The 13,966-nt window shown below is 37.7% G+C and overlaps 2 protein-coding genes across 2 annotated transcripts; both read right to left on the bottom strand.

The window, feature by feature from the left end:
• Positions 1–1,374: 1,374 nt before the first annotated feature.
• On the bottom strand, positions 1,375–2,925 carry LOC120774261 (hybrid signal transduction histidine kinase L-like). The gene has a single exon (XM_040103730.1). It carries the CDS (start codon positions 2,900–2,902, stop codon positions 1,625–1,627), a length of 1,278 nt encoding a protein of 425 aa, XP_039959664.1. The 5' UTR covers positions 2,903–2,925; the 3' UTR covers positions 1,375–1,624.
• Positions 2,883–12,241, bottom strand: LOC120774259. Its single transcript, XM_040103725.1, has 5 exons — positions 9,682–12,241; positions 9,471–9,533; positions 8,285–8,481; positions 4,395–6,020; positions 2,883–3,059 (listed from the first exon to the last, which is right to left on the bottom strand). The coding sequence occupies exons 1-5, from the start codon at positions 11,050–11,052 to the stop codon at positions 2,906–2,908; spliced, it is 3,411 nt and encodes a 1,136-aa protein (XP_039959659.1). The 5' UTR covers positions 11,053–12,241; the 3' UTR covers positions 2,883–2,905.
• Between the last annotated feature and the right edge of the window lie 1,725 nt (positions 12,242–13,966).

A 13,966-nucleotide genomic window follows, 5' to 3' on the forward strand; every position in this document is an offset into this window, starting at 1 on the left:
TTTACTGATTAATCAAATGTGATATATCAACTTTTATTATTACATATGCTTTTATTGGTTTTATTTTTATTTTATATCTGCACATGATTATTTTATTTTAAATTTTAATACTAAATATAACACCAATAATTCTAGTCTTTGTTTTTCATTTTTCTATGCTTTTATTGCAAAATAAATAGAAAATAATCAAATAATCTTTTGGATCTCATATCTAATAAATTAATAAGAGAAAAAATAAACTCACGTTCATGCTCTGCAAAGAAAGCATATGAACTGTAGTAACTGTAATTTCTAACTAATAAGGAGCGAACGAATACTTCCAGGTTTTAAGATAACAAATTACTTTCTGCTATGATTATTTGCATATTTTTTATATGATAATCATATTTAAATTAACAAGCTGTATACTTTTATTGAATCCATAAAACGGATTAACAAATTTAACGTTTCAAGCGGCTCCGCATAGCAACAATGGTCGAATGTCACATGCTCTCGAATTCGATACCATTTTGTTTGGAAGTTGTTTGACTTAAAAAGCATTTGCTAAATTTTTTTGTAAACTTTTAGCCAAATTACCAGTATTAAATAATAAATATGCTGTAACTTAAGCTAAATTAGTTAATGAACTAAATATTACTAATGTACTACGGAAGTTTGATTACGTTTTCTTCCTTCTTCAGTCAATATATACAAAGCCACTTAAAATTTCAAAATTTAGTAATTAGATTTTTTGTTCACTTTGTTTATAAGTAGGTGTTTTCCACTATAAATTAAAGAATTGTTTTAATAGACAAATACATATCTACATCTACATAGCTAATATTAATTTTGCTCTTTTCTTTATGTATGAAACGAAATTTGATTTCTGACATAGTTTGGTCTTAACAACTAGAAAATATCTTATTTAATTAAATAGTTATTACTAGTTGCCGTTAGTAATCGCTTTCAGTAGTTTCCACGTTTATGTTCTAGCTTAGATGATTAATTTTGGTGCTATGCGCTATTTATACAGTCAATCTTACGAAACTATAGTGTACCTTCTAGGTTCTAGGTTCAATTCTGATTATTTAATTTATTTTCTTTTTTTTTTGTAATTATTTTTCAAATAATCATAAACATTCCAGTTTCAGTTAGTACCCATTGCAGTTCACGTATTTATTTTTTATTACTAAATTTGCATTCAGTTCTTTTTTTACACAACAAAAATTTTTGCATGGTCTACGGGGAGATGTACATTTATATAATTTTTAAAGTTTATGCTCATACTTCACTTTTAATTTTTAAAATAACTTAATGTATGTATAGTTTTCAATTTTACTATACAGGGTATTAGGGTATCAACTAATTATTTAAGTTAAATATCGAAACTATTGGTATACAAAAATTAGTCTAAATTATGATCACTTTCAATATGAAGCGAATATATTCGATAACGTGTCAATGTACAAAACACAACATAAAACAATTTGTAGAACAACTTTGAAAAGTAGGCAACAAATTAATTCGTTGGTTAATTTTGAAACAACACCAACGCACACTTACGCTCACCACCTTCAACACAGGGTGTTCCGCCGTTTATGTTCAGTGTTTAGGATTCTATTTAGATCGCATGTCCGCGTCAATTTCAAAACGTCTCGCCCCCCGCGTACCATGGATGTATCCAGGGTGTTGACGGTGGTGGTGTTGGCGGATATATTGTCGGCGAGGGCAGACCATGTGTGCCGGCGGCCGCTGCGGCTGCAGCAACTGCCGCACTTGGCGGCTGTAAATGATATGCATTGGCCGCTGCAACCGTAGGGGGAGAGAATAAAGACGACGCATGGGCTGCAGCCAATGCAGCTGACGATGCCGCCGCAGCTGCGGTAAGTTTATGCGCGTTACTGCTCGCATTCGCCGCCGCTGTAGATGATGTCGAGCTTGCCACCGACGCAGCAGACGCATTCGAAGAACTACGATGTGAACTGGCGTGTTCACCAGCCGCAGCAGCAGCAGCTGCGGCGCTAAAGAGAGACATAAAATCATTTGCAGCTGCTGCAGCCGCTGCTACTGCCGAAGTTGATGTTGGCGTTGCAGCTGACGCACTGTTGTTTTGTTGCTGCTGCGTTTGCTGTTGTTGAGAAGCTCTATTATAGCGGCTGGCATCAACCGGACGCGCCTGCTTTTCAGCTGGAGTAGGGCGTATTTGTTTGTCCACCGTGGCAGTGCTTGCGCCTAGCCAATCAAATGGGTTGGCGAAGGGATTGACGGCGGCTAATGTAGAGTTGGCGCTTAATGGTGGACTTAGCATTGTGGCGGCGGCGGCAGCGGCTGCTGCAGCAGAACCACACAGGAAGTTATAAGCGGCTGCACTTTCTGCTGCGGCTGCAGCAGCCAATTGTTGCGCAGCAGTATTGGAAGTTGCCGAAGAATGTCGTGACGAGCTACTACTACTGCCACCACTGGAAGCGTTGCCATTGTTTTTTGTTGTTGATGAATTGTTGCCAGCGTCTTTAGAACCAAAGCCGTGATCATGGCTAGCAGTGCTGCTGTTACTGCCTACGCTGCTCTGTTGGTAAAGCGGTTGTTGCTGTTGTTGTTGTGCGTGTTGGTGATAGTGATGGAGTTGTTGCTGTTGTTGGCGGTTTTGGGAGTACAACATATCAAGCGAATGCGGGTGCGTGTGAGGATGAGGTGGTGGTGGCGCCAACGGAGCTGCATGTGTGCTAAGGGGTGCATGCATAGCTGCAGCGACCGCGGCTGCGTTTTGCTGTTGATGCTGTTGTTGAAGATGTGCAGCAGCCGCCGATGACGATGACGACGTTGGTGATTTATGTTTCAATTGTTGCTGAAGCTGTTGTTGAGCTTGTTGCTGCTGATGTTGTTGCTGTTGTTGTTGTTGTATATGTTGTGCTCCCCAACCCATTTCCTAGCTTATGCGTGTCCGCTTAGAATGCGGCTGATCTTGGTTTCGAGTCATAAACAATAACTGCTTCATATATTTCATGACATCACGAACTTGAACCAACGGTATATTTTCATTATGTGAGCGGTCATTTTCCATTAGTACTTGAAGTTGTCGCCTAATTAATAAAAATAAGCGAAATTTATTATATAACCATGAATTGTATAAATAAATATATGTATCTACACTGGCGGTCAATAAAAACGCACCACCAAATATAATTGAAATAAGGTCACATGAGCAATTTGTTTAAAAAGTTGCTCTCCCAGTTGATTTTCAACTACGACCTGATTCCTTTTTACCCTCCAAAACATCACTATTCTATTTTTTTTTTTGCTTCTAGCTGCTATTTTCTTCATCTATTGGCATACGGCCCAACCCAATTTCATAACGTTTGGTCAGTTGATAATAAATTTAACGTTCTTCGTTTATCTCTGTATCGTTTACAATAATCTTTGTTCGCTTGTTTCGCCAAGTCTGACTTATGTGGGTGTTTCTCTCTGTATCGATTATCATATTCTTTTCTTTTTTGTTTTCTTTTTTCTACTTCATCCTCATAAGTGGATTCATCTATCGAGTTTTTTCTTTTTATTTTTTGAGCATCATTTGAATCATCCGGATCCATTTTCAAGACAAATCTATAATCAAAAAAAAATAAAAATGTAGATTTTTTTAAAGCTACTTATAATCGTAGCATATACATATGTATATTCTTTCTGGTTTTCCTACGTTTCCTTTAATCAGTACAACTACAAGTATAAGTAGCGAAAATATGAAGGATGCTCGCATTTTTTTGCTTTTGATTCCTGTTTGTATAAAATTGACAATAACTTTTTTCGGATTGATTACTTATAAAGTTGACAATAACTTTTTTCGGATTGAGTACTTGCTACCCGTTTTTTCTCTTATATATTTCCACAATCACCAACCTATCACTCGATGTTTTCCTTTCCTCCGCACGGTATAACTCATTTGTATCAGATTTTAAACAAATGCATACACTCATAAACACCTTTATTTCTGTGCAAATTCAAAATTATGCGTTTGTACATATGTATGCATACAAGTATATTCGAATTGCAGGCGACACAAGACTATAACTCACTTAAAAATGTCAATTGCAATAGGTATGTAATCTCGTCTGTCGCGAAAGCACGACCGAATGCCCATGCAAAGAGCACGTATAGTATACATACATATATTATAAGAATACACGCGGAGTATATCTGTGTAAAATCTCATCTGTCTAGAGAACGGCTGAAAATGCTCACCCACAAAAGTGCCCAACGCGCCATAAGAAGTTTTCACTTCAAAAATAATTTCTGAGTACCTACCTACTAGATGTAGATTTTTTTTCTAGTTTACAGTTTTATAACTGAAGATTGTCCACATATGTATGTATATGGTGAATTTTTATTGACCGCAAGTGTATATGCCATTTCGATATACTCACCGATTGCCCTTGTACAGCTCTACACCTAATGTCTCGAACAGCACCTTACAGTTCTCCAAGGATTCGTGCGGGAAGAAATTCTTCTGAAAATCAGTTAGCGTCATCAGCTGATCGGAGTCATTGTACGCCTTCATATTGATGCAAGGTACCAGCCGATTGTCCACGTAAACCTTCTGTACTTTATATGGTTGATTTCCCATGTTGCTGGCTGCGCGCTCGTACTGCTGCATTTCGGGTATGATTGACAGTCTTTGCGCATTATTAGCGGCGGCAGCTGCGGCCATCGCAGCATGGCGTTGCAAATGCATGCTCGCCGAGTTCGCATTCGCCGAAGAGCCACCTGTCGCGCGACCATTTTGTTGCGCATGGTGTTGAGCAGCGGCAGCTAAGCGATGTTGCTGTTGTACTGCGGCAACTGCTGCTTGATGCACTTCTTGCTGCTGTTGTAGATAAGCGGAGGCAGCTTGAACGGACCTTCGGGGGGAAGATAAATCAATTACTTCCATTGGTGGCGTATTCTGGTGATGATTTTGACTGTGGTGATGGTGGGAGGAGTGGTGGTGTTGATGGCTATTATAGTGTTGGGAGGAGTAATGGCCGCCACTCTTACTTGCACCACTGCCTGAACCGCCGGACGAGCCGTGCAATCGCGTTGGCGATGGTGAAGGTGTGGAAGTGGAATTTGACGTGGAAGGTGAGGGGGGCACGGTCAGCGCTGCACTCGTCGAACAAATGACGCTTTTCTGACGTCCACAACCACTGCCAGCAGAGGATGCGTGCGGTGAATGTGCATATTGGGAGGGTATATGAGGCGTAATGGTTACGTTTGGATTGGGCACAATGGACAGCGACGGCGCCGGCGATATGGGTGGCGACATAAAAGGAACAAAATTCTGTGACGAATTCGTCTGTATGAACGTGGACAAGTCGGGGTTAGAAAGTACCTTCTGTACCACAGCTTTCATTTCGTCCGTCATTTTGAATTTTTTTTCAAAATCCTCTAATGATGCTGTTGAATTTAACGGTACTGTCGCACAAGCGGACGTAGACGACGCACTTGCATGACGCAAAGAGCTGGTATTTGTACCCGTGGCACTGCGTTTGTTTAAAACATCCGCTGAGCTGCTCACCGGTATCAAAGGCGGTACCGTTGGTTTCATAAACTGTCCATTGGCCGAACTACTCGAGGACGTACTGCTCTTGCTACTATGCTTGTGTGGATTGTAATCCAGCATAGTTTTAAGATCAGTATCCAATGGTAGCGAGGGAAAGATCGGAAACGCAGGGGGTTTACTAATATTAATACCGCTGTTATTCGAACGCTCAGCGCTTGAGGCAGCTGCAGTACCCGCCACTGTGCCATTACTTTTGATTTGCTGTGTAAGCAACAGACGTTGTGATGGAGTCAACTGATTCCAAAAGGCTAAATCAGCAGCAGTGGAGGGCAAATTAAAATTGTACAAATTGGCAGCACTGGACGCAGCAGCGGAGGTAGAGTGCAACTGCGAAAGAGGGTGTGAGGGGCTTTGGATATGAGTGGCAGACGCATGCGGGGAGGCGGAAGAGGAAGAATGTCGTTGTTGCTGTTGTGTTTGTTGTTGCAGCATAGTTTGCTCGACATTTGACCTAGAAACATTATATATAGAATATTTTTGTCAGTTTCACGTACGTTGTGCGTTGCGCATAGTTTTTTATTCATTTATTTAATGGTTTTTATTTACAAAATTGTACATTTCCAAATTTAATTGCAATTCGATTAATTAAAGTAATTTCCATAATAACGCGGTATTCAATTTTAAGATGTTCTTAATTATTTTAATTTAGCTGCATTTATTATGTTTATCGCAGTTGTATATACTTTATGTATTTTCGGAAATTATTATTTGTAAGCAATTTAATGTATTATCAACAGCAAATGATTGCAGCAGAGTATTTATTTTCTCTTTTAATTAAACCACATTGACTTTTTGAATTGACGCTACTTTCGTTGTTCTTGTACACGCATTATATATAATGTATCTAGGGTAAAAAATATCTGAACATTATTGGTATGTTGTTAGATTCAATACAAAGAGCTAAAGGTGAGAGCAAGAGAGCCAAATATTCGAATGAACAAGTGAAGTTGGGAGGGATATAGACTGGGTTGATTGTTTACATTTATGTTTGACTATTTAATTGTACAGGTACTTGTAAAATTAATCAATTGTTGTTAAAATTTATGTTTTTCAAATGTTGTAGTTCCTTTTTAAAATTACTTTTTTAGATTACATGATATACAGTGAAAGTTATTTCATCAAACATAAAAATAAATTTTAATTATTTGTTCTTCAACAAATGCTACAAATCAATGTGACTAAGATACAAATAATTATTATTCGATGCCAGCTATTCAATTAAGACATTCAATATTAACAAAAGATTGAAAAAAGTTGTAAATGGAAAATCTGTGAGCATATGTAGAAATGCATAGGAAAAAAATAAATTCATGCAAAGGATTTGTGTTGAGAATTCAATAGAAGCGCAAACGCTTTTAAATACATAAAGCGAAAGTTTAAACATACTATTAAGTGTTACAGCAAACGAGAATAAAATATATTTCAATGTTTAGAAGGCAATTTGAAATATTCATTTAAGCATTTTTGCACGCTACTCCAATTTATACCGCAATAAACCACAATTAATTTGAAAAATTATATTGCTTTAAGGTGCAAAATTAAAGAAAACTTTTGTTTAAAAATAACAGCCATAATTCTTTTATTTCCGCATAATGCAGCACTGTACACGCAAGCATGGGCACTACTTCTTTTGTCCTTCACTCCAACTTGCTCAATCACTTTGACAGTTGACAATTGCAACAATGTACAAAATAACATTACTTGCGAAAATTATTAACTGAACGAGTTTTATTCAAAAAGAAGCCTTTAAATGTAGAAAATTCTCAAGTGATTGCGTATGCATGTAATCGTGATACTAAAGCAATTGAAAGTAATTATTATACAACAAAAGTGACGAATTGTTTAGTGGCAGAGTTTATGGCGCCATTAGTGAATATATATGAATTAGAAACATACATCACATTTTAACTACTTCTACCTAAGTTATTATTGCGAGTGATAATTTATTTTAAAATGAGTTTCAACTAAATGGTTAAACAATACGGTGCTCGAATAACACACACATAGATACATATGTGATTCTTTTGATGGAAATTAAAGCACAAACTGCATAGTATGGCATCAAAAAGGTATGTGATGTAAAAATAAATCAAAGCATATTTGAATGCTTAGTTAACCTTATAACTTGGAAAATATATATTTGTATAAAGTTTCATGGCATGGCATAATTTCTTAAATTTTTTTCAAAAATCTATAACAACAATAAGAAACCCAATATCGATAAGAGGAAGGGGGAAAACGAATTTTGTTTGGTGAAAAGTACTAAATTAAATGCGTGCACAACCACCGATTTTTTGTAATAAAACAATTTCAAATATGTATCCAAATTTAAAACAATCTTCAAAAGGAAATTTGTTTACGTAGAAAAAAGCAAAAACATACATATACAATTTTACTGTATGGTGCATACTTTTCATAAAAAACATAACTGACAAGATGAAGCGCGTATGCACCAACAGAAATAAAATTCAGTTTTCTTCTTGTTTAGAATTTAAATATAAAGTAATCGAAAAACGAATTACAACTAAATTTGAAAAACACATTTTTGTAAACAGTTTCTTTTAGAACAGATAAACTTTCAGTCAAAACTCTTGTATAGACTTTTAATAATTTTGCAAACAAGTTAAAAAAAAAAAAACTTTTGAATTGAGTAAAAAGTTTAAGAGTTATAAATGTAACATTTGTAGTTCTATAAAAACATCTATTCATACTCACATATGGTTGGCGCTTTGACCTGCGCCTGAACGCACCAAAGGTGGCGGTGCATTCGCTTGATTGTGACTATTCACGGGTTGCATAGAAATCGCTTGATTGTTGTAGGCAGCATAGGCTGGCCGGTTTCCCAGCAGGATATTCTCCATAGGGCTGCGTTGATACTGAGCAGCACGTGAATTTGGGTGGGACTGTTGCGCCTGAAAGTATACAAAATGTATTTTTAAGGGTGTGACTTGCTTACCGCATATACATACATATAAGATAAAGGTATTATAGAAGTTTCAACTGTTACATCGGGTATAAATGCATAGATTCCTAAATTTTTAAATTTATTCGAGTTCTTAAAAGAGTACTTTATTTAAGAAATTAAACAGTTATACATAAATGGTCTAAAACTTGTTATGTACTAAATTCCTGCTAAGAACAGTTAAACAATTTGGAATAGACGCCACCTGTAATCTCTATTTAGACTCAGCCACTTTGTTTATAGCATGCCGAGAACAAAACGGTTAAAGGAAAATGTAAAAACGCAAGCATAACTGTGTAGTTGCAATATTAATAATATTTAAAGTATAACAATAGTTTCCAAGAAGCATATTGTACATAATACATCCATACATATGGTATAACACGTTTATATGCACGGAATATGTTCAAAAGAGAATGGGCGCTGTCAGAGCCACGTAAACAACTTTAGTCAGTATTTGGCACATAAATACAAGGTTCTCTATACATACATACATACATACGTATACATAGATTAAGACGCTAATAAGAAATTACGGGTGGTAAGTAACATTTTCCATAAATTGTGGCAGTATCAGAAGAAATATGCCAACAAAGAGAAACCCGAAATAGCAAGAAACCAAATGTAGGCCAAATATAGGCAAGCAGTCAGGCGTTCGAACTAGTAAGCAGACATTAGATTAAAGCGGGTTTGTTGTACTTTTTACACTGACTTTGCTTTGTGCTCAACAGTGCGTCCGAACTCACTTTGTAGCTGGTGAGCAATGAATAAAGAACCCAAAAATTAATGTTTTGTAATTAAAAATATTTTATTTCTATAATAGCGGTAAATTTACTTAAAAAATTATATCAAATCAGAAAAAGTTGTCTACCCCTCTTTATCCTATTACGCTTAACAACACGTCTGTCTGTCAAAAGATAGACTTCTCTCATTTCTCACCTGTGATGCCAACATTTGCGCATGTATTAACGGTTGTTGCTGCATCCAACTGTTTGTTAAAGCCTATTTGCAAAAAATTTTAGAAAAATCGCATCAGAGATACAACCCATTTTAGAAGACCATTTCGAAGAACGTTACATGAAAGAAAAATACGAAGATTTGGTTGAATTAGTTTTTTAAAGGTCATATAGATGAATTTTATGTTGCGCACCTGCACAGACGCTAATGTGGCGTTTGTCTGATGCAACCGTTGGTTGGATTGTTGTTGCTGTTGTTGTTGAATGGCCGCGGCTGCAGCAGCCGCCGCCGCCGCTGCTGGCGATTGTGATGCATAAGCATTGGCGCCACGTTTCAGCATCTGTTGCTGTGCCGCAACCGCTGCAGCAGCAGTTTGTTTTTGTAACAAACTGGATTGAGACATCACTTTCGGAGGTGGCTGCGATGGTTGGCGGGTCCAATTAACAGAATTATTAGCATTTGACCGATTGCCAATCAGCAGATTTGAGTCAACAACTTTGCTGGGCCAATAGTCCTCAAACTCGGTGCCATTGGGAAAATAGCTTTTTATGTCTGTGAGTGATATGACTGCAACATTTTCACTGGAGAACAATTCATTGCGTATGCCCTGAACTTTGCAACAAAACTTTAAATATGCCAGATCCCATCCAGACAGATAGTCGGCTTTCTGTTTGAGATTCTCTGTTTCGCCTTCGAAATAGAAAAGCGGCACCACTTGCTCGTTGTTGCGCACCGTATACGGTACTACCGACTCCTTATTTATGCGTATAAAACCGCACTTCTCCGAAGGTGACTTGCTACCAGACATGAGTTTGCGATAGCATATGTCTAGGAACTGATAAAACTTGGTTGCATCTGAAAGCCGCACCACCAAATCCTTTTGAGTGAATATGTCTCGTCCAAATTCACCATCACAGTGTTTTATATTGATTTCAATTAGTAGTCTCGCCTCCGCCTCTGTAATGTAATAGCTGCGCACACATGTGCAACTCGAGTAAATATCCGGATGCAAGCAATTTAGATATTTGCCCAATAATTTCATTTCAATCATGCGTACCGAACAGTACTTCTCCTGCTGTCGATAAATATAGGGAATGTATGTTTTGCCAAATGTAGTCCAACCAAAATGACCCTTCTGTGACTCTTCATCACATGGTGCTTTCTTCTCACTGCTAACATCACCATTGTTAGCGTTACCATTTTGTTGTGAACCATTGCGTCCACTGCCATTGCTGGCATTGGCATTGGTACCGTTCGGCAGGTTCTTTTGACGTGTTAAATAATTCATAATATTTGGTTGGTTGGTATTGTTAAGAACGCCCGGTTGCATGCCGCCCAATTGTTGTTGTTGTCGCGTAGCCAGTTGCGCAGCCTGTTGCTGCTGTTTAGCCAATGCTGCCTTTTGTGTTTCCACCATTTTAGCAGCCAACTCTTGAATTTCAGCTTCATCGGCGCGCTCCTGCTTCACAGGTGCACTCCAATTCGAACCGATACTGTTGCCTTGAATGGGCAGCGGCTGACCGTTGGCTCCAATCACGCTGACTATCTGTATATCGGCAGACATTGCGACAGAGTCTATCTCAGCTGGCAGATTTAATTTTAATAAAACTGGAAAAATATTTTGCGTAAATTGACGCTAAACAAATAGGGTATTTGCTTATTTTGTTTCGTTTCAATTTGTGATTATGTTTTCTAATTTATGACTCTTTTCACTTTGTGCGTTTTTGAATATCAAATGATTCTTTCGCGCCAATCACAATAAACGCATGAAATCACTTTTTGGAAATTTAAAATATACAGCCATAAAGCAGAAGGTTAAAGGTAGTAGGATTTAGAATTAACATATTAATTATTTTTACAATTCTTGTAGTGCTGCATTAATTTTCGCTTTCTATTGTTTTACATTTTTTACTCTATGACCTCTACTTATTTTTTTCTTTGTGTATAAATTAATAACGTCACTATTGTTATTACATATTGTTTAAAGAGTGATTCGTTTGAATAGGGGAATTCACAAGTTAATTATTAATTTGTAAATGTGTGCACACAGTTACTTTTTTCGTATTCCTCTCGCGTGAGCAAAGCTTTCTCCTTTTGCTTTTGTACTGTGGTTCTGTTGTTTTGTTGCTATTAATTTGTGTTGTGTAGGCTTTCTTTTTTTTAGCTTAATCGGCACAAGACGCACATACGCTACTGTATTGTCGCGTCAACATGGCACAGACGGCAACGGACACAGAGTGAAACGATAGCGGGGCTCGATGCCCATCCGCTTAAACAGCAGTATCGGCCCGCAGTTGTAACATTTAAATATTGTAAATTCACTTTTTAATATTTCTTATTTGTGAATGCAAAATGTTTTTAGGCATTAGTTCACCTATCGAACCTCACTTAAACAATTTTTCTTCCGCAAAAATATCAGATAATTTCGTCTTGTATAGGGGCCTTCCCCACAGTTTCACACCACATTCACTCACACGTTTATTTGCTTTGCACTCTTTCCATATTTTCTTCGTTTAATTTTTTCATTTTCCCTACTTTCGTTAATTATTTCTGTTTGCACTACACATTGATGTTTGCTTAAAAATTTCGTAAATAAATTTTTATAAGCAACGTTTTAAATGAATTTCTAATCGCAATTAGGTGTGTGCATATGCATGTATGCTTTCTTCAAGTGCTTGTATTGTGCGCGAAAATTCAAGCGTCGCGGCCTTCGCTACGTCTTCACGTCTTCGCAATACATAAACGAGTGTGATCGTCGTAACGAAAATTATTTCTACGAACTGAAGTTGAAGCCCCCAATATACACAAAACGCACACAGGCACACTTTTGTGCATAAAATACACCACCACCATCACTGTCACTGCTCGCAGTCGCCGTAGCTGCGTCGTCGACAGCGACGCGTCGTCGTCACAGTCGTACAATATGCTAACCAGGCAGGCCAGGCCAGACAACGGCAACGAAAGCAATAGCAACAACAATGAAGGCAGTGATGACGATGACAGTGGCAGAGACCGCAGCGAAGGCAGGCGAACGGGCGAACACAAATATGGCAGGCAAAGAAAAGGCCATGCGAACAATTTGGCAGGCCCCGTTTCAGCGGCTCGGTTGAAATTCGTTAGCTGTCTCTTATGGCTTTTGCGCGCTCGTTTGCTCGCTGCGGAGGCACCACAATTGTGTGTTTGGGTGTGTGTTGCTGATAGCGACGAAGCGCAGCTAACGAACGAGAGTAGATGGCGAATTGCGGGCAGCAGCAGCAGCGACTACAAGTATTCGTATTGTCGAAGACACAGTCACATATACACGTGCACTCATTCGTTCACTCGCTTGCTCGCTCGCACGCTTCAGACGCCAAAAAATATTAAAATAACAACAAAAAATATGAGTGCTCGATTGCAGAAACAATAACAACAAAAAGGCAAAAGCAAATTGGTGGAATATTTCACTTTTTTGCTTATTGTTTTATTGAATGCTCGGTTTGTATGCATGTGTGTGCAGCGCCACCGATACGTTTGTATGCACGTGTGGGGCGTTTGGTTTTGGTCGTGGTGGTTGTTGCTTGTGGCTTTTGTCTACTTCCACATAATTTTTTTTATTGTTATTTCTCCATCTTCTATTTATTTGCGCTGCTACGGTCGACGTCAACGCCACCGGCTTTGTGCTTGTTTGTTGCTGCCGTTATGTACTTGGACTGGCCGCAAAATTTTTGTTGTATTGTACGCAGTTATTCATAAAAAAAGCCGATGTCGACCGACAAGCGCAAAGGTAAAGGGCTGCATTGTGGGGTTGTGGGTGATTGGATTTTAATTTTATTTAAATTCCTTACCTTTAACTCTTTTACTTGTTTGTGTAATTCACTTTATGGATGTTTTTTGTGTCAGTTTTTTCCAGCTTTCGCACATTGCTGGACATATTGATTAGCTGCGTAATAGCAGTGGGTTACGCGGACCTCTCTTAAATCTAGTGATAGTCGGTGTGTGAATTAGTACAGTGAACTGTGTTAGAACCAAGCTTTAAATTTGTTCTTGAAATACTAAATATTAACAGATAAGAGTTCTTGATTATAGATCTTCGAATTTATACTATACTTATACAATGTATGTATGTATGTATGTGTGTGTACTCTTCAAATTGATGGAAAAACAAAAAACGAAATTCTTACAACAACAGAAGATATGAGCAGAAAAGTCTAAATACTTCATATTCCTGGCGTCAAAGGTAAGTGTACAAGAGAACAAGAATAGATGAAAACATATTTTAAGTACTTTGTATGCTTTCCATTTTCTCTCATTGAATTGAGAAGATTTTCTGTTACTTGCGGTAATTTTTTTGTCATTCTCCTGAAATAAAATCTTTGAGCATGTCCTTTCTGCTGAATATCCTTGATTTACTTTTCTACTGATACAATCAAAATCAAACCTCTCCAAGTCTGGAATATGTTTGCAAGATACTTACATACATATGTACTTACATGTACATA

Source organism: Bactrocera tryoni, chromosome 4 (genome assembly GCF_016617805.1).
Source record: "Bactrocera tryoni isolate S06 chromosome 4, CSIRO_BtryS06_freeze2, whole genome shotgun sequence".
NCBI lineage: Eukaryota > Metazoa > Arthropoda > Insecta > Diptera > Tephritidae > Bactrocera > Bactrocera tryoni.

Coding starts and splice junctions, on each gene's coding strand:
- LOC120774261 (XM_040103730.1), bottom strand. CDS start 2,902: ATGGGTTGGGGAGCACAACATATACAACAACAACAACAGCAACAACAT.
- LOC120774259 (XM_040103725.1), bottom strand. CDS start 11,052: ATGTCTGCCGATATACAGATAGTCAGCGTGATTGGAGCCAACGGTCAG. Junction 9,534..9,681: donor CCACATTAGCGTCTGTGCAG/GTGCGCAACATA, acceptor TTTTGCAAATAG/GCTTTAACAAACAGTTGGAT. Junction 6,021..8,284: donor GGTCAAAGCGCCAACCATAT/GTGAGTATGAAT, acceptor TAATGTTTCTAG/GTCAAATGTCGAGCAAACTA.